Source organism: Crotalus tigris, unplaced genomic scaffold (genome assembly GCF_016545835.1).
Source record: "Crotalus tigris isolate CLP2741 ecotype Arizona unplaced genomic scaffold, ASM1654583v1 scf7180000024339.11422700, whole genome shotgun sequence".
Taxonomy (NCBI): Eukaryota; Metazoa; Chordata; class Lepidosauria; order Squamata; family Viperidae; genus Crotalus; species Crotalus tigris.
In genome coordinates, this window is record NW_024100509.1 from 7,935,243 (window position 1) to 7,956,692 (window position 21,450).

General features: G+C 38.5%; 1 protein-coding gene across 1 annotated transcript in view; it reads right to left on the reverse strand.

The window, feature by feature from the left end:
* LOC120300252 (mitotic-spindle organizing protein 2A-like) overlaps positions 1-11,052 on the reverse strand; it is a 52,371-nt gene extending 41,319 nt beyond the window's left edge. The window contains exon 1 of the mRNA XM_039326030.1: positions 10,812-11,052. Within this exon, the coding sequence (XP_039181964.1) occupies positions 10,812-10,948 (137 nt within the window). The 5' untranslated portion in view covers positions 10,949-11,052. The remainder of the gene's footprint in view (positions 1-10,811) is intronic.
* Positions 11,053-21,450: the final 10,398 nt, after the last annotated feature.

Consider the following 21,450-nt stretch of genomic DNA (forward strand, 5'->3'; position numbering starts at 1 on the left):
TCACACCTAGACAACTTCAATGTCTATTAGTTCCCAGCAGGGAGACTCAATTAGCACTTCAAACACAAAACAAGTAGTCCTGACCAACCTGGGTCTTGGCAAAGAAATCTTGTCAAAGAAATCCAACTGACTGAACTATCACGTAACATGAATGATTGTCTGCAACAACAGGCCACTCCTACACCCCTCCTATTTATGTTCCAGCAAGGGAGGGGCTGGCTAACGTCTCCTTTTCCCTGAGAGCCAGCCCATAGCCTTCTGTTGTTCTCCTCTCCTCTCTACGCATATGCGCATCTGGGATGGGCCCCATCTGTTCCTCCTCCTCCTCACTCAGCGCAGGCCCCGAAAACAGCTGCCTCTCTGCCTTCCAAAGGCTCCGATGTTAACCCAGGCTCTCCCTTCCCCTCCTCATCTCCGCTGGCAGCCAATGGACCACAATACATATGTACAAAACACTAACTTTTTGCTGCCACCTAGATATTGATAGATTGAACAACTAACCCACTAAATAAGAATTAAAGAAACCTTTAATTTAATATGAAAAAAGAAAATGAATGAAAAAAGAAAAAGCGAATACATAAAGTAACAAGATCACTGTGGACACCAATTGGAGGAAGTTTTTCATACAAGGCATGGTGCTGGGCAAGATTGGTATTTCATATGAGGAGCCCTTAAAATATTGTATATTGTATGTTAAAGCTGTAAAGGAGTGCAGTACAGCAAGCACTCAGAGTATGCAATAATGATGCCCAGGAGTGGCAGAAAGATTTACGGCAATATTATTTCTTGCTGACTCTGAGATGAGAAGTTGCACAGAAAGGCAGCTGTGTGGATCTTTTCTTAGATCTTCCTCCTTAACTGCTATATTCTTTCAGAGAATCTCCCTAGCTTGAGATGTGAGTATAATGTGACAAAGGTTTCAAGCCTATTTGAAGGATAAGATTTGGAAGAGAATAATATTAATGAAAAATATCTTACAATTCCCTAATCATTATCTTTGTCCACCCAAATTTTTAAAATGTTGTGAAATTAGTTTTCCATAATCCATACATAGACAAGTAGTTAAATGTTTGTTTTAAATCTCTGACCCAAGGTCAAATTGAAACAGATATTAATTCTGCTCAGTCAAGATTGCCACTTTCATTCCATTTATTCAGAAGTACCTGAGCAACAAAAATACTTTTCCATTCAGTTGTAAATGTAGAAATTCAAGATAAAGGTATATAAAATTTGGAACCATGAAGAAAGAGATCCATAATTTTTACTATATGATTTGGTGATATATATTTTAAAAATAACCCTAAGGTCTGCGTTTTGTCTCATAGTAGCTGCAAATTCTGGAGATGTGGGAATGGAGAAGAAACACAGTACTAATGCTTTATGTTTCAAATTTATTTTCATGGTTGAGCCTAAGGATGTGGGGACTTTATAAGAGTCATATTCTAAATATTCAGAGATCACATGAGAATCTGTATCCAAATCACTGTTTTGTTTCATTACAACATAACTGTCAGAATCCAATTATATTTCATCTCTAGTTATCAACTATAGAAAACACCATTTCTGCCTTCTCTGGATTCTGTCATACAATGAAGGGAAGGGGGTGAACAAAAGGGCTTTATGGCCCTCACTTCCTTCGGTACACATCAAAGGAACTGGATATGGATATCACCAAAAGGACTAACCATAACAATGGGGCTATTACCTTCATGTAGTTCTCTCTCCATCCAGCCGGCAGTAAGGAAAAGGGGGTGGGAGTGTAATGCCTGAGACTGTCGCTGGAAGAAGGGGGTGATTGGGTGGGGCTACTGAGGAACCCCTTAAAACCTTGAATGGGAGAGCTTGGACCCCAAGTTCTGTCTAGAACGCCTGCAACCATTTTCTCTTAATAAAGAATGCCTGTTGGAAGAACTATTCCAAGAGTTCTGTCTTCTTAAGATGCAAAGTGGGGTTGGTCCTTACAATAACACTGCATCTTTAATATTGCAAGCCATTGTATCCGGGTGAATGAGAAGATAAAGATGGAAGTTCCTATTTGGAGCTGCTGCATAAACCTGCATGTCATCATCATCACCAATATTTTAGCCATTGTCTAGTCATTGCAGGATGAAGGTCTCTTCTGCATATTTCCAACCAATCGATCCTGAGATTTCTTTTGCCAATTGGGCCACAATACTTGCTGATGCTGTTGATCCGTCTTGTTTTAGGTCTCTTTCATGGACGCTTTTTATCAAATGAGATCCTTTCTATGACGCATCGATCCACCTGCCATTAGTTCTTCTTGCTATGTGACCAGCTCATTTCCATTTGAATTCTTTTACTCCCTTAATGATATTGTACAGTTTCATTTATTCTCTAATCCAAGTGCAGGTCTTTCTGTCTTGTCTTGTAATGCCAAGCATGTATCTTTCCATGGCTTTTTATGCCACTCCTAGCTTTTGTATCGATTGTGAGGTTAGTGTCCATGTTTCACTGGCATATGTTAGAGCAGGTTGCGCACACTGATCAAAAACTTTTCTCTTCAGGGGGAGCTTGTTCTTGAAAATTATGCTTAGCTTGCCGAATGCCTGCCAACCACATTTAACAGGTCGTTCAATTTTCTTTATTGTATCACCTTCCATTGAGATCTATTGGCCAAGGTATATGTAATGGTGTACTACATCTAGTTCTTCTCCAGATATAATTTTCTTTCCTTAGTGAATTTATTAAACAAAACCTGGCTTTTTTCAGGTTTATTTTTAAGCCAAATGTGTCTCCTGCTTTGTGCTGCTCTTATATGTGTCTTTATAGCATTTCTAGGTCTTGTGAGAAGAGAACAATATCATCTGCAAATATTAAGTGATTCTTTTGCCCAGTCTAGTTTACGAAATACTTCTTCAAGGCAGGCTGAGAAAAAGATAGGTGATATTTGTATTGCCTTGTCGGACACCTCGTTCCATGTTGATTCCCACTTTACGATGATTAAGACAAATTGTTGCCATTGTTTTTTTATATATTGACTGTAGTAAGTTTATGTAAGCAGTGACTATGCCTTGGCTGAACAATGCATTGGCAGTAATGCAAACTCACATGTATACATCCTTAAACTGATGTTTAAATCTGCAATTTGCAGATTTATTGTGTACTGTTTGTTGGAGTATTCATGAGCAGGAAGAGTCATGTGGTAACTCAGTCAGCCAATGTGAAGAAAGTGCTACTGAGTCTGTGCAAAAGGTATTGAGTTAGAAGCTGAATTTTCAGTCTTGGGTTTGTCTCTGTATCTCTCTGTAAGAAGTCTTCATTTGTGCTATGTTCTGTAAAGAAGAATGTATGGTATTGTAAATATTTTGATATAAATATAAAGAAGTTATTTTGAATCAGCTAAATGCAGTCAACTGTGAAGCTTCTGATTTATTTTTTCACCAATAGAGAAATTAAAATTCTCTAACAGGTTATGGGCCTAGAGCTTACTAAGGACTGCACTGTAATTTAAAGCTGGAAGAAATTGCCTGTATTTAGAAAGTATAAGAACAAGACAGAATTAGCAGAATGGCTGCAGTGGAATTTAAGGAAAGCTCTGTGCCTGGTTTAGGCCAGAAGAATTACATTATATGGGCTGCTAAAATGGAATGTTTGCTCAAGGCTAAAGAGCTGTGGTATATCATAGAAAATCTACCACAAGTATTTGCAGCTGCTGATCAGAAAAGTCATGATCAAGCAATGGCTTATCTCATCTTGAATTTAGATGATGAACAATTTCTAACTATTGCAAATTTAAAGACTGCAAAGGAGATTTGGTTGAAATTGAGAGCTGTGCACCTGAATGTTTCTGCATGCAATATAATGCAATTATCAAGAAAACTTTACAGGGCCTGTTTGCAACCAGGTGAATCTGTGGAACAGCATTTAAATAAAATGCAAAGTTTATTTTTGGACTTAGAACAACGTGGGATTAAATTCCCTGAGTCCCAGGAGGTTTTATTGGTGTTCAACAGTTTAGATAAAATCTGGGACCCAGTTTCTGCGATATTTGAGTGTAAAGAAGAGCAAGACTTAAATTTTGAGGCTTTAAAGGCATGTTTGCTTAATGAAGAAGAAAAGCGCCATTTAGAAGCAGCCACAAGGTGAAATTCCTGAAGAGGGGGTCCAGACTGCAAGTCTCCGGAGAAGAAACATTTTGCAAGCAGAGGGCTCAACAAGAAAAGAATTGCTACATTTGTAGAGCAAACAAACATCTGAAAAGAAACTATTTGCAGAGGAACAATTTGCAGCGAAGGACATTTGTGCAAGCAAAAAAGACTGATTTGCAAAAGGAACATTTTGGTGTTGCAAAAGTTTGCTATAGCAACAATAGAGACAAGTGGCTAATAGATAGTGGGGCAAGTCAAACAATTGTTAATGACTTTGAATTATTTTGCAGGTTTGTTCCAGTAGCACAAGAAGCTGTGGCTTTGGCAAATGGCCAGAAAGCAAAAGTCATCGGAAGAGGCGATGTAAAAATTCCATATTTGGAATCAAAGTTTACCAATGTGCTTTGTGTACCTGAGATGGAACATAATTTGTTAAGTGTGTCTAATTTAGACAAACAAGGTTTTGAAGTCATTTTTGTAAATGGGAAGTATCTCATCAAAAGGAATGGGAATATTTGTGCAGAAGGCATAAAGGAAGATAATCTATATGTATTGCAGGGACAAAAGGTTCAATGTTCCCATATATTTAAGAATGTTGCAGAGCATGATTCGTGTGTTCACCTTCTACATAGAAGACTTGGACATGCAAGCTTTAAAGTTTTGCAGCAAATGCAAGAGTTTGCAGAAGGGCTAAATTTGAAGGGATGCAAAACATATTTGGACTGTGCAGTATACAAAGCATCAAAGTCAAAGGCATTCCCAGTTAATAAATATAGCACAAGACAAACAAAAAGAGCTCTAGAGCTGGTCCATGCAGATCTGGTGGGACCTATGCAAGCCAGTTTGGGAGGAGCAAAATATGCACTGGTAATTATTGATGATTATAGCAGGTATTCGTTTTGCTACTTGCTTAGAGCAAAGACAGAGGTGCTACAACAATTCAAACAGTGGGTTAGTTTTGTAGAGATAAGGTACAGACAACAAGTGTGTCAGTTGCAAACTGACAGAAGTACTGAATTTATGTCAACTAAATTCCAACAATGGTTGGGGCAGTTGGGGATAAGACACAGACGTATAAATCCTTACACAGCAGCAGAGAACGGTGTAGCTGAAAGAAGGAATGGTGTTTTGCAAACAATGAAAGATTCATTATTAGAGGATTCTGGTATGAGCAGGTCATATTGGGAGAAGCCATATTGACGGCCAATTATATAGTTAACAGGCTGTGGAGCTCCTCCATTAATAATACTCCATATGCCATTCTATATGGGAGAAAGCCATCACTGGCACATTTGAAAATTTTTGGAAGTACTGCATGGGTACATATTCTGAAAGCAATCAGAAGAAAAGGACAGCAAAAGGCAAGAAAGCTCAGGTTTGTGGGCTATGAGCCAGGGTCAAAAGGATATCGCTTTAGCGATGGAAGTAAAAGAATTGTAATTTCAAGGTCTGCTAATTTTGCAGAACAAAATTGGGACAGAATTAATGCAAATTCTGGGTATGTCTCACTTAATGATGGTGATCTATTTAACGACAGTAACTCATCTAATGATGGAAAAATGATTATTGAAGATGTCAATGTTCAGGAAGGAGAGGCTGAACAAGCCACGAAGCCAGAAAGACTTGAGACACAGGAGGAGTTAATACCACGTAGGTCAGAGCAATGTAACAAAGGAATTCCGCCTGACAGGTATTCTGCCAGCAAGGTAAAAGTTTGCAATGTGTGGTATGAGCCAAGAAGTTATAAAGAAGTGTTGGCATTACCAAAAGCTGAACAAGAAAGATGGAAGGAGACCATGGATAAAGAGATGAAATCCATGGGAGACCATGAAGTATTTAAATCAGTGACTTTGCCACAGGGAACCAAAGCTGTGGGTTGTAAGTGGGTATATAAGAAAAAGGTATTGCCAAATAATGATGTACAGTTGTTGCAAGATTTAAATATTAATGTAAAAGAATCTGTAAAGGTATTTGAAGACAATGCTGCCTATATAAAAACGGCAACTGGTGACAGGGTAAAGAACAGAAGTAAACATGTAGACATTAAGTATTGTAATGTCAGGGAACCTGTAAAAGGAAAATTGATTAGTTTACATCATTGTTCTTCTGAGGATAATTTGGCAGACATGATGACTAAACCATTGGGTAGTGTTCACTATGGAGAATGTATTAAGTCAATAGGTCTGATGTCTCTTCCTGTCATGAAGGGAGGAGTGTTGGAATATTCATGAGCAGGAAGAGTCATGTGGTAACTTAGTCAGCCAATGTGAAGAAAGTGCTACTGAGTCTGTGCAAAAGGTATTGAGTTAGGAGCTGAATTTTCAGCCTTGGGTTTGTCTCTGTATCTCTTCATTTGTGCTATGTTGCTGTAAAGAAGAATGTATGGCATTGTAAATATTTTTATATGAATATAAAGAAGTTATTTTGAATCAGCTAAATGCAGTCAACTGTGAGAGCTTCTGATTTATTTTTTCATCAAGAGAAAAATTAAAATTCTCTAACACTGTTTTGGATACTAAAGGTCAAAGGTGCTTCAGAACACATTGCAGCATTCAGGTAGTACTCAACAACTCTTTAAATTACCTCTTTCGTCAAAACTCTGATCCTTTGTTTCCATAGTACCAACTGACCTCAGGAAAAACAAAGTTTGATTTGAGTTACAACAGACGCCACTTGTGTGCCTCAAACTGCCTTTTTTCTTTTGAAGCTGAAATGCAACACTAATGTTTGTGTCAAGATATACTGTATCCATCTTTTTCATTCTATAATTTATGTATACATTTTCATACAGATTGTATGTAAAAAGGATGAAAAATCAAGAGAATTACTCTTTCAGAGAAATTTTTAAACTTGGTAATTGCATAAGCTCATTGGTTCTGTCTGAAAATGTATACATGGTTGTTATGACTTAAATCATTAGAAAAAGATGTTATTTCAACATGATATCATTTGCATTAAAATATGTGGAATCAAATTGATCTCTCTGTATGTCATAACCGCATCAATAATGAAGACAAGCACGATCTGTTACCAAAGCTGAGGTGTGATTTGTGCAATATATAAATTCAAAATAAAAGTCAAAATATTCACCGAGAATCCGATAAAAGGAAAAAAGAATGACATTGCCATAGGTGTCTAATACAGGCCATCCAACCAAGCAGAAGAAATAGATGAAGCTTCTGCTAATCAATTAACTAATGTAGGAAACACACAATAGTAATGGGGGACTTTAACTATCCTGACATCAACTGGGAGACAAACTCTGAAGCAGGTGGGAGATTGAACAGGTTCCTTATGAGCCTAGTTGATAACTTTGTCATCCAAAACATAGAGGAGGGAACTAGAAAGTCAATTATACTGGACTTAATTCTTATTAACAGAGGTGAAATGATAGAGGGAGTTAAAGTTGCAGGAACTTTGGGTGAGAGGGACCATGTCATATTGGAATTCAATATAATGCAGACACAAGCAATATAATAAAATCAAACTAATGTCTTAGAGTAGACTTTAAAAGAGCTGATTTCAACAAATTTAGAGAGAGTTTGGAAAGGATTCCACGGATGAAAATCTTAAAGGGGAAAACAAGAAGCCTGGGAAACTCTAAAAATTGTGATTATAAAGCCCAGTCCATTACAGTACTATGAAAAAGAAAAATAAGAAATTCAAGAAGAAATCAGCATGGTTGCATAAAGAATTCTCTGATAAACTGACAGACAAAAAGGATAAGTACAAAAAAATGGAAAGAGGGATACGTAACTAAGGCAGAATACCAACAGATAGCCTAAATCTGCGAAGATGAAGTCAGGAAAGCTAAGGCTCAGAATGAAGTAAGACTTGCAATAAATGTCAAAACTGATGAAAAAAATCCTTCAAAATATATTTTAAAAAGGCAAGGAAACAATTGGGCCACTAATGGGAGAAGATGGTGTGGGAGAATATTTAAAAATAAATATATATATGGTTTTAGTATTATCATGTAATCATATTTTATATTTTATAATTATCATTGTATAATCAATTGCCTGAGTAGATGCTTTGAGTATATAGGGAACATACAAGCCTCAGGTGGAGGAAGGGGGGAGAACAGGAGTTACCATGGGGCCCAGTGTGAGTCACCATCTAGGAATTGTTTTTAAGTACCTTTTGGTGCCTGGTACCCCTATTGGATCTAACAGGTGTAGAAGATGGGAGACATCTCTCCTCTAGAATTGATATAGGATAGTAGGGGAGGGATCTTATTAGTATAATGTATTCTGTTTAGGCGCTTCTGATAGATTGTAACCTCCAAAGCCTAAGCCAATGAGGCCATGGGGAAGGGAATGGAGCATTGTGATAGGATGTATAATAATATATGATTTTGGAATTTGGGGTGTGGTTCAGTGCTTGGCTACATTGCATTGCCTTCCTGAATCCACCACGCTTTGCAAACCGTTATTTTTTTAGACTTGGATGTGAAGTCTAATAAACTTCTTTTCTATTTGTAACTCAGAGTGGATTTCAATTTGTGACTATTTTTGTGTCTAACAATGGCAAGGAAATGAAAAGTGGCAAGGAGAATGCAAAGCTGCTTAATTCATTCTTTGCATCTGTCTTCACACAAAAGGGAAAAATAGTCCAACCTACCAAAAGCAGAACTGTAAAAGACTAGGAATACAAATTAAAATAGGCAAGAAAATAGTAATAGAACACCTGTGCACCATAGATCAAATCACCAGGACCAGATGGATTACAGCCCAGAGTTCTAAAGAAACTGGCATGTGATTTTGGAATCACTGAATCATATCTTTCAAAGATCCTGGAGAACTGGGGAACTACCAGAGAACTGGGAAAGAGCCAATATATAAGCCAGTCAGCCTGACACCAATAGATGGGAAGATCCTGGAAAAGACTGTTAAACAACAAACACCTATAGTAGAGGCAAATAAAGTTACAACCAGAACCAACATGGGTTTGTTGGAAATAGGTCATGCCAGACAAATCTTACTACATTCTTTGACAGTGAAATGCTATGGGTTAATGAAATGCTATGGACATAATTTACTTGCATTTCAGTAAGGCATTTGATAAGGTAGACCACAACCTACTACTCGGTAAGATAGAAAAATGTGGGTTAAACAGCATCACCAGCAGATAGATTTGCAATTAGTTGACTGCACTCAACATGTAGTCCTCAATGGAATTACATCTACATAGAGGGAATTATGCAGTGGGGTACCTTAAAAATACCTGTCTTAGGCTCAGTACTCTGCAAAGTATCTTCATAAACAATTTAGAAGGGGAACTCATCAAATTTGCAGACAAGACAAGCTGGTGGGAATAGCCCACACCTCAGAAGATAGGATGAAGATTCAGAAGGATCTTGACAGACTAGAACACTGGCCCTTATCTAACAAAATGAAATTCAGTAATGAAAAAAAATAAGATTTTACACTTAGGCAAGAGAAAACAAATGCCACAATATAAAAAAAGATGTTCAGAGTCTGGAAAGAATGCATAAAAGAGCAACTAAGATGATCAGGGAGCTGGAGGCTAAAACATATGAAGAATAGTTGCAGGAATTTGGTATGTCTAGTCCAGTGAAAAGGACTAGGGGGTGACATGATATCAGTGTTCCAATATTTGAGGGGCTGCAACAAAGAAGAGGGGATCAACCTATTTTCCAAAGCACCTGAAGGCATGAGAAGAAGAAATGGATAGAAACTAATCAAGGAAAGAGTCACCCTAGAGCTAAGGAGAAAATTCCTAACCGGTGGAATGGTTTGCCTTAGAAGTTGTGGATGCTCCATCACTGGAGCTTTTTAAAAAGAGACTGGACATCCATAAGGTCTCCTGCTTGAGCAGGTTGGACTAGAACAGTGACGGTGAACCTTTTAGAGACCGAGTGCCCAAACTGCAACCAAAACCCACTTATGCATCATCAGGTGCCGGGTGGATGTGGCCCATTCGCTGGGTGTGGCCCATTGGCTGGGCGTGGCTGTGGTGGTAACGGCAGACTGGGTGGGACTAAAAAGTTCAATCAATCAATTCCAACTTTGCAAGATCTTTTTTTTCCCACGAGAAGTTGAAATTGACTGATTGATAGAACCTTTTTTTTTTTTTTTGCACACAGCAGTGGAGGCCTTAAGTGTAAGATTTTATAAAACCCAGCTAAAGGCCTAGGACTGGGGCAACGGTACGCATGCCCACAGAGAGGGTTCTGAGTGCCACCTCTGGCACCCGTGTCATAGGTTTGCCACCAAAGGACTAGAAGACCTCCAAGGTCCCTTCCAACTGTTATTCTATTAATCTAACTGACCCTCACCTTCAGTTCACTAATAACACCATCATATTACTACCTGGGCCCTGTACAACTCTTATTAGTTTTTATTACCCCCAGACTATATATTAAATTATGGTCTAAGAAAGAGGAACTTCAATCCATTTTATTATACAGGCTAGGATTATAATTGCAGGCAAAACTTAAACAGAATGAATGGCTGACTCACCTCTTCAAGAGGGTTGAGTGTTATTATCTACAAAGAAGAAAACAAATTAAATGCTTTAGCAACTATAATCTAATTGGGCGAAAAAGTGTCCCGTTACTATCTTCCATCTATTTCTTTGCGGAGGGGAAGAAAAGCGGGTGAAATACCGTAACATCTTTACAGTTTCTAATAAAGCAATGGCCACAAGCTTGCAAGACCTCGACGTCCGATCACTCACCTAAACACTTCCGGGTCAATGCCGCTCCCCGCAGCCTGCGAAAGTTCAAATAGTTCCTCTTCTTCCCCTGTAAGAAGCTTCCGCCGAGCTCGCGATCCAACAGCTGTGCCCCCCTTCGGTAATCCTACCGTGTCCATCACCGACCCGATATCCCAGAGGCGCCCTCCGGCCTCACGTTCACTTCCGCGGGCAAAGCATCTCGGGATGGCTTTTATTTAATGAGGAACTGAGGGACTCGTGGTTTCTCGGAAAGCCGGTAAATCTAAACTGTAGATTTCTCATTCGGTACTCTGAAGTTGGACTTTTCTCCTTCGGCGTCTGCTTTTCATTCATTAGCAGAACATGATCGATGGTAGCAAATGAAAAAAATAAAGTGCTCCATTTTCGGATCATGCCCTCTCCTCTCATTTTGCATCCTCTCCACCTACCACTGGGACTGAAAAGCTTCGTGCACTTAGCCTCTTAATGAAACCCTTGAAATTCTTTTGCAGTTTGTAGTTGATTTTCCTGGGAAGTCAAAAAATACTTCTTTACTTTGATAAAGCACCGTGTGGTTGCACCCAATAGTGAGAAAAGTCGAGGTTGACGCCAGGGCATACGTATTTAAAATAAATAAGTTAAAATAAAGAACAAAGTTAAAGGTAATGAGATATCTGGTTCAAGTACTAATTTAGTTTCTAAGCAAGTCCCTAGGCTAAAATTTACAGTAGTTTCCCTTGAAAACCAAATTTTGTGGTTTTAATAGTTGTGAAGTGGGAGACATGCTGCTGCTGAATCAAAGGCATATATGGTTAGACAAGCTCAATGAGTTCAGTAGTATTTTTCTCCTAATTACAGCTCCAATCGATTACTTGTTGACCTTGTTTGCTTGCTGGTCTTTTATATCCAGTGTATCACGCTGATCCAAATAATTTAGATGCTTGGATTGTTTGCAGACAAGAACAAACTGGCGGGAATAGCCAACATCCCAGAAGACGGTGAAGATCCAGAAAGATCTTGTCAGACTGGGCCCTATTTAACAAAATGAAATTCAGTGGCAAAAAGAATACGATTTTAAAGCCAATGCATAGGTACAGAATAGGTGGTATCTGGCTCAACAGCAGTAACTGCGAGAGAGGTCTAAGACAGGGTTTTTCAGCTTTTCACTGATTGTATCACTTTTAGAATATGGCAGTATTCGAGTACCACCCAGCAAGGTGTCAAAAACTTGGTGACCAAAAAAAAAAAAAGGAAAAAAGTGATAAAGTACAGGTAATCATCGACTTACAACAATTCGCTTAGTGACTTTTCAAAGTTACAATGGCATTAAAGTGACTTATGACCATTTTTCACACGTATGACCATTGTAGCTTCCCCAGGATCATGTGATTTATATTTGGATGCTTGGCAACTGATTCATATTTATGATGGTCACAATGTCCCAGGGTCATGTGATCCCCTTTTGCAAACTTTTGATAAGCAAAGTCAATGGCAGGGCTGCTGGTGGCCAAATCCTAAGGCAGGACTTCCTTCAGACCCTCCCTCCCTTTCATTCCAATCTCCTTGCCTCCTCTCTTCCTTCCTGTTTTCTTCCCTCCCTCTTTTTCATTCCCATCTCTTTCCTTCTGAAGGAAGAATTTGACACCCCCCCCATATTTTCCTCTTCCATATATTTATCAAACAAAAAGAAAAGACAAGTTGCTGAGGGAACTAGCTTAAAAAGGCGCATTCCCCTTTAAGAATTAGCTACTGGCTAGAAAGGAAAGTTAAGGAGCTGGCAGCCGGCACTTAAGGAAAAAAAATCAAATGTAGTAAGTAGCCTCCCCAAATGGCTCCATTCATAAGCAAACAAATGCTACAGGCAAAATTTATTCAGGACAAAAATACTTCAAAATCCCTTGCAACAAAATTTACAGTTCCAGCTAACTCCTCTTCCCAAGGCTGCGTCTTTTTTTTTCTCTCCCTCTCCCGCCCAAACTACCTCCTTTTATAGCCTCTCCTCTCTGTCCCCCTTCTCCTTTCTCTTGGCTCGCCCCAGCCGTCCTGCAGCTCCTAAGGACTCTCTCATGGCAAGTCCTGTGCTGTGCCGCTTTGGCTCTTTCCCTCCCCTGCTACATTGGCTGGGCTGGGCAGGCTCGCGTACCACCTGCCAGGTGTCAATGTACCACCGGTGGTACCCATACCACCGATTGAAAAGCCCTGGTCTAGGAGTACTAGTGGATAACCATTTAAATATGAACAGCAGTAGCCACCAAAAAAACCACATTAAAATAGAATAGAGCTGAAAGGGACCTTGGAAGTCTTCTAGTACAGCCCCCTGCTCAAGCAGGAGAACCTATACCATTTCAGACAAATGATTGTCCAGTCTCTTAAAAATCTCCAGGGATAGAGTTCCCACGATTTCTGAAGGTAAGCTGTTCCACTGGTTAATTGTCCTCACTGTTAGGAAGTTTCTCCTTAATTCCAGGTTGCTTCTCTCTTTGATCAGTTTCCAACCATTATTTCTTGTCTTGCCCTTTGGTGCTTTGGAGAATAGTTTGACCCCCTCTTTGTGGCAGCCCCTCAAATACTGGAATACTGCTATCATGTCACCCCTATTTTTTCTTTTCTTCAGACTAGCCAAACCCAAGTCCTGCAGCCATTCTTTATATGTTTTAGTTTCCAGGCCTTTGATCATTTTAGTTGTTCTTCTCTGAACTTCTTCCAAGGTCTCAGCATCTTTTTTTGTAGTATGGTGATCAAAATTGGTTGCAGTATTCCAGGTGTGGTCTTACTAGGGTTTTATAAAGCGGTACTAATACTTCATGTGAACTTGATTCTATGCCTCTGTTTATACAACCCAGGATTGTATTAGCTTTTTTGGCTGCTGCTGCACATGCTGGCTCATAGTCAAGTGATCGTCCACTAGGACTCCAAGGTCCCTCTCACAGTTGCTGTTTTTGAGCCAGGTCTCACCTAATCTGTACTTATATCTTTGATTTTCCTGCATAAATATAAAACTTTGCTTTTCTCCACATTAAAACTCATTTTGTTGGATAGGGCCCATTGTTCAAGTTGTCAAGATTTTTTTGGATCCTGAGCTTGTCTTCGGGGGTGTTTGCTATTCCTGCCGGTTTGGTGTCATCTGCAAATTTGATGAGTTCCCCTTCTATTCCCTCATCTAAATCATTAATAAAGATATTGAAGAGTACTGGGCCTAAGGTGGAGCCTTGTGGTACCCCACTGCTTACTTCTCTCCATGTGGATGTAATACCATTGAGGATTACTCACTGAATACAGTTTTCAGCCAGCTACAGATCCATCTGATGGTGTTGTCTATCCCACTTTCTTCTAACTTACTAAGCAGCAGGTTGTGAATTACTTTATCAAATACCTTACTGAAGTCTAAGTAAACTATGTCCACAGCATTTCGCTGATCTACTAATTTAGTCACTTTATCGAAGAATGAAATGATTGGTTTGGCATGATCTGTTTTTGACCAACCTGTGGTTACTGGTTATAACTTTGTTTGCTTCTAATTGTTCACAGATCTGTTTTTTGATTATCTTTTCCAAGATCTTCCCAAGTATTGATGTTAGACTGATTGGTCTGTACTTCCCTAGGTTTGTTTTTTTTTCCCCCTTCCTTGAAGATGGGAACCACATCAGCCCTTTTCCAATCATCAGATACTTCCCTGGTACTCCAGGAATTTTGAAAAATATAGTATAATGGTTCTGAGATAATATCTGCCAGATCTTTCAGAACTCTGGGATGTGGGGCGGAGCTAGCTTGAATGGACGAGGGACGTGGAATTTCTGCATCCTCCGGACCATCACAGAGAATTGATTAAGAAATATAACACCCAATTAAGCACTATGAAAATTTAAGAGATTATGGAATGTGAGTTACTTCCCTTGCTTTCCTCCTGAAGTTTGGATTGTATTTGATTTGATTTTGGACATTCTCCCAGAGAAGCTTTGAATTTGGATGTTTGATTAAGAGACGTGAGAAGCTTTTGAAGGCTGATGGGGAGAGGAGGGGCCCTATGATTGAAGACTGATAGGAGAAAGAATTTGGAGAGAGTTTAAAGGAGTACAGCTGAAAAGATAATAGCTGATTTATAAGTGTACAGTGTATACATTATGAAGGCCTGTTACTCCCTCCTTCCAGCCAGAGTGCTGAGATCTGGAGAAAGTGAAAATATTAAACACCTTGAAGACATAGCCTTGATAAGGTATGTGTAATAAAGATAGTTGCTGCCTTTGGATTTTTTTATTTCCATTATGTGGCTTTCATGGAGATAAGTTGACAAAGGGAGGAAGTGACATATATGGACTATAGACTGTGTAAAAATTCTTAGAAGGTTAAGAGCTCTTTTTGGTGGTTGGATGTCAAAATGCAGCCAAAGTGCAGAAAGTGTTTGGCAAAGCCCAAAGCAGGCCTTAGACCAGCGGTTCTCAACCTTTGGGTCACGACCCCATTTGGGGTCGAACGACCATTGCCAAACAACGCGATCTGCCATTTTTTCCCCTCGGGGGCGCCACCACGCATGTGCGCCGTGCATGGGGGGTGCCGCACATGGGGGCGCCGCACATGGGGGGCGCCGCGCATGCACGGTGCATCCTTATGATCGGGGTCGCCGTATAAAAAGGTTGAGAACCACTGCCTTAGACCTTCAGATTTACATCTGATTCGAGTGGAGAAAGCCTTAGAAATGGATGTGAGGAAAAAAATCACCTGACTCAACCAGATAAACTTGATATTCTCTTACAAGAGTTAAGAGAAATGAAGATAAATGTAAAAGAAATGAAGACAAATATAGGATTTGAAGCAAATAAAAGATAAAATGACAAGATGGATGTTAGAATAACAGATCTGGTGCAACAAAATCAGGATATGAAACGAAATATTACAGAAATGAAGACTCAGATGGGAGAAGATAAGGTGTTAAAAAGTCAGACAATTATGATGCATCAGGTGAAAAAGGATTTGATTGAGATATGTGATTGTCAGCGCCGATCAAATTTACGTATAAGTGGATATCCGGAGAAAAGTGAAGAAAATGAAGCAAAATTGATTCAAGCAGTACTGGATTGGGCTACCTTGATCCTCCAAGATGTCCCCTTTACAAGATATGATATTGATCTAATACATAGTCAGCCCAAAAAGGTTGGGAAGAAAATTGCCGAGAGATATTGTGGTGCGAATCTGGTCATATGCAAAAAAAGAGCAATTGATGCGCAAATTGTGAAACATGTCTATAATGTTTGGGGAGCATCAGATACAAGTTTTTCCAGCTTTATGCAATGAGACTTTACAATGGAGGAAAGAGGTGCATCAAGTTTGTCAAATATTGAAGAAAAATAACTACAGCTGGGGATATCCGTTTTTTTAAAGATTTTTTTTATGGTGGAAGGTTTTACAGAGTTGGAACAAAGGAGGAAGCAATGGAGAAATTAAGGGAGAATCATCAATAAAGAAGATCTACAGGAGAAAGGGAAGCTGGATGAAGCAACAGGAGTTACAAATTCTCTGTAGATATAGTATGTAAGTATTTGTAATTTTATAATATATGTTTGGGTGTAGAAATTAAGGGTAATGATGGTCAAGGGAGGTGGAGTGGGCAACCAAAGTCCGTGCAGGGATGGCTTCTCTTCTCCCCCCCCCCCAGGCCTGAAGTGGCAGAGAGGAGGAAGATCTGAAGAAGGGAAGGGGGACAACATATATGTTTATGGTGGGTAAGAGGCTATTTATGTTTTGGGTCAATATGCTTACTATGTAGTTTTAGTTTTGTAAGATTTATATTAGAGCACATATGGAGACCAAAGGGAATATGTAATATAAGGAATAGATGGGGAAATCGTTGAAGGTAGTTACATGGAATGTACATGGCTTGGGGGGGGGAATATAACGAGCAAGAATTGAAAAATCAATTAACAAAGAGAAAATAGATATTGTATTTTTACAAGAAACATATCAAAAGAAAGAAGGAGTGAATGAACTTAGTTATATTGGGCTGATGTATATGAAAAGGCATTTGATATATCAAAAGCAAGAGGGATATCAATCATGGTAGCTAAAATATGTGAATTTAAGATAAAAGCCATAAAAGGATGATATGGAAAGATTTCTTATAATTCAAGGCTTGATTTATGGACAAGAGGTCACTTTAGCAAATTTATATGCACCTAATACAAGTTTTATGATAGGGTATATAAAGAAATAGAAGAAATAAAAAAGGTTATGTAATAATGGCAGGTGATTATAATATGGTTATGGATATAGGAATTGATAAATCTAATCCATCAAATGTGGAAATAAAATATAATAATACAGACTTAAGAAAATGTATTAATAGAAATAGATTAAAAGATGTTTGGAGAGAATTACATGGCAATCAAAAAAGTTATATATATTTTTCTAATAGACATAAAAATTTTACAAGAATAGATTATATACCGTAAATGCCGGCATATAAGACGACTTCCGCGAGCGCTGAAATCGGCGCCAAAGATGGAGGTCGTCTTATACGCCGAGTCGTCTTATACGCCGGAAATACTGGTAGTTTCCGGCGTATAAGACGACGTTCTAGGAATGCGGCCCGGCTATAAAGACGGGGGTCGTCTTATACGCCGGGTCGCCTAATACGCCGGCATATACGGTATTTGTAACATCAGAAATATCTAAAATAACAAAAGCAGAGATAAAAATAATTAAAAGATCAGATCATGCAATGGTAACTACGGAAATGGAAATAGATTGTGATTATAAACAGGCAAGTAGATGGAAAATGGATTCCAGGATTTTTAAAAATAAAGAGATTTTAGAGAAAATGGAAAGAGAATTAAAAGACATATGGACTATAAATGAAGAAGAAGGTAGTAATATAGGTGTAATATGGGATGCAATGAAAGCAGTGGTAAGAGGTTTAGGGATAAAATATTCCTATAATATAAAAAAACAAAAAGAAACATAAAAAGGTTGGAGGAGGAAATTAAAGAACTAGAGCAGTGTTTCTCAACCTCAACAATTTTATGATTTGTGGACTTCAAGTCCCAGAATTCCTCAGTCGACGTGCTGGCTGGAGAATTCTGGGAGTTGAAGTCCACACATCTTAAAATTACTGAGGTTGAGAAACACTAAACTAGAGAGTAAATATATAGAAAGTAGAGAGAATAGGATTATGTTAGAATTTATCAGCTAAAAGAAAAGAGTTGCAAAATATTGAGTTAGAACAGGCTCAAAGAAATTTAATTTATTTAAATAGGTAATTTTATGAAAATAGTAATAAAAATTCTAGAATGTTGGCTAGAGCCACACAAGTTAAAAAAGGCAAAAAGCCTGATTGAACGAAAAGGGAGAAAGATGTAACATGATGAGAGAAAAATTGTTGATATTTCAGAAGTTTTTTGAAAAGTTATATAAGGTAAGGGAAAGGAAATAAATTTGAATGAAAGGTGTTGCGTCCTTCGCGAAATGGCAAGACACGAGAAGCAGTTGTAGTTCTCAAGACTTCTTTATTCTTAGTTCAGCTTACAGTTAGAAGACACACAGCAACGCCCAAAACTCCTGGCCTCTTATATAGGCCATTCCCAGGTCAATCTGCAACTTTTGGCGCGCCAGCACTTGCGCATGCGCACAAGTACTGGCGACAGCCTGTCTGGTCCCGGGCAACGTGCACCTGCCCAGGACCGTTTGCAATGCCCCGAGCCTGCTTGCACAGGCCCAGGACATAACAAAAGGCATATATAGAAAAGAATTTAAACTGTACAATTCGAGAATGTGATAAAGAAATAATGGAATCACAAATAGAAGAGGAGGAGATACTGGAAGTTATTAATAAATTGAAAATAACTAAAGCACCAGGGTTAGATGGACTAGGCACAGAATATTATAAAAATTTTAAAGGATTATTCATGCCGAAGATGATGTTAATGTTTAATAAAATAATGGAAGGGGAAATTATTCCAAGTTCCTGGAAACAATCTCTGATAGTATTGATAGCAAAACCTAATAAAGATCTTACAAATCCAGGATCATATAGACCAGTGGTTCTCAACCTTTCTAATGCCGCGACCCCATAATACAGTTCCCCATGTTGTGGTGACCCCCAACCACTTATACATTACTGGGTGCCAGGGGCATGGCCAAAGAAAAGGGGGAAAAATGGCGGACAGCCTTGTTTGGTGACCCCCGTGAAATGGTCATTTGACCCCAAATGGGGTCCCGACCCACAGGTTGAGAACCACTGATATAGACCAATATTCCTTATTAATCAGGATGCTAAGATTTTTACAGCAATATTGACAAATAGATTGAATAGAATTTATAGAGAATTATATTAAAATGACCAGTGTGGATTTATAAGAGGCCGACAAATGTCAGATGTAATAAGAAGGGTATTAAATTTAGGCTATTACATAAAGAATCAAAAATTAAAAGCTGGTTTGTTAGCATTAGATGTTTTTAAGGTCTTTGACTGTGTGGAATGGCCTACACTGAAAATATTAATAGAGAAATTAGGCTTTGGAAATTTTTTTAAAAGGTGATAAATCAACTATACTCAGAGAATAAGGCAAGAATAGTCATAAATGATGGTGTTACAGAGACAATAACCTTAAGCCGGGGAACCAGACAGGGTTGCCCTTTATCCCCAGTTTTATTTGTATTATTGATGGAGGTTTTGGCAAATGCAATTAGGAAAGATTCATTGATTGAAGGAATTGGCATATGTAAGAAAAAGAAAATAAATTTATTTGCAGATGATACATTATTAACATTTCAAAATCCCATAGCTACTATAGAGAGGGTATATTCACATTTGAATGTGTTAGAAGTAAAGTCTTCATCCTGGTTCATCCAAGCCGGGAATAAATAAGCAAACATGGCGACTGCTTTGGGAAGAAGGTTACAGTTTATTGCAGAAAGATGGTTCTTCAGAAAAGTGCAGAGGAGAGAGAAGGGCTGAGCACATGGGGCAGTAGGCTTTTATACCCCCTCTAGCCTTGTTTGGAATAGTTTCCTGCTCCTGTGGCATGAACCTTGAGTCTGTTTCTGAGTGTTTGTCTAGGCCTTGATATCTGTGGTTTAATTCTATTATCATATCCTGCTTCCCAGGTGATGGGGCTGACTCCTAGAGTTTGGGTGGGGTATGCAGATCTTCTCTTTTGTCTTCTTGATTGCTCTGGCTCCAACTTTCTGATGGTTTTACATTTGCATTTGTATGGGGCTAAAGTCTTGCTTGAGGCAGAGAGATAGATTTGGAGTGTTGGTAGAAATTCTAGCCCACTGAATAACACCAAACAACAAGTTGAAATTAGACAGAGATTTATTGGCTACAACGGTTTGCAAAGCGTGGTGGACACCAAATAAATATTTGAGCCACACCTAGTCATAGCGAAAACACACATTATATACATTCTATCCCGACGCCTTGGCCCCTCCTCTGAGGTTACAATCTTATCAGAGCCGCCTAAACAAAATACATTATCCCTGCCCCTTACTATTTTGCTTCACCTATTCCCTTATATGTACTTTATCATGAAATCCTATAGCTCAGTGTGGAAATCCTATAGCCTACGTGAAGAACTCTTCCAAGGTACGTGTACATGTAGAAATTGTGTAGAAATCTTGCAGTCTATGTGTAGAAATTTTGTGTAGAAATCTTTCTGTCTGCGTGTAGAAATTTTACAGAGTACGTGTCACTTAACTTTACTTTTTATTCTAAAATTTTATTCCTAACAGATCCTCCCTTTTTCTTTTCATATTTAATAAAATTTTAGAATCTTTTAAAATTCATTTCAATTTCTTCTTCATGTTTATTCTCTATTATGTCTGTGTTGTCGTTGATTTCCTTAAAGGCTAACAGTGTCTGTATCTTTTCCTCCCGTTTGATGCCATTCATTATACTTGTTACAGTTGTATGGACTAAATTTTTAATCATAGGAATTAGGCAGGGCAAACACATTAGTCCTAATAATATTATGCCCACCATGAATAATGCTTGTTTCCAATTGCGAAAGATTCCTCCCAAAAAGTCCCCCTTCATCTAAAAGACCAGTCCAAGTCTGGACTGGAACATGTACAAGTTGTCTCATTTCAGTGGTTAATTGCTTCACTTCTGCACCTGTTTCATCTATTTGTAAGCAACAATTCGTTAAATTAAACTTCCCACATACCCCTCCTTCCTTAGCTAATATATCTTTTCTTTATAGTGATATAAGTTAATGGATCTGTTCCTGTTCCATCTATCCCAAATCCATAACTTACTATATCAGAATGGTTCTTAGTGATTTCCAACTCCATCATATTAGTTCCATATATTCTTTTAAATTTGGTAATACCATTACATCCTGGATAACCTCCTCCAGTGTAACCACACACACAACTCCACCCTGAACATTTAATAGATCCCCCACAAAGTAACCATTGATTGGGGTTTCCATTTGCAAAGTTCAAATTAGTGGAACATATATTTATGATTTTGTTTATATGCTGTGATCCAACTAGAGTCTCCACACTTTGTGGCGAGATAAGATAGACCTAATACTGTGCATGCATCAAATTGCATCAAAGCTTTTTCTGTCCCCTTTTTCTAATATTTTAATAGAATTGACGTATATTAATCTTTCTTCACCTTCAGGTCTCTGTCTCACTCCTACTTTAGCTAAACTCACATATA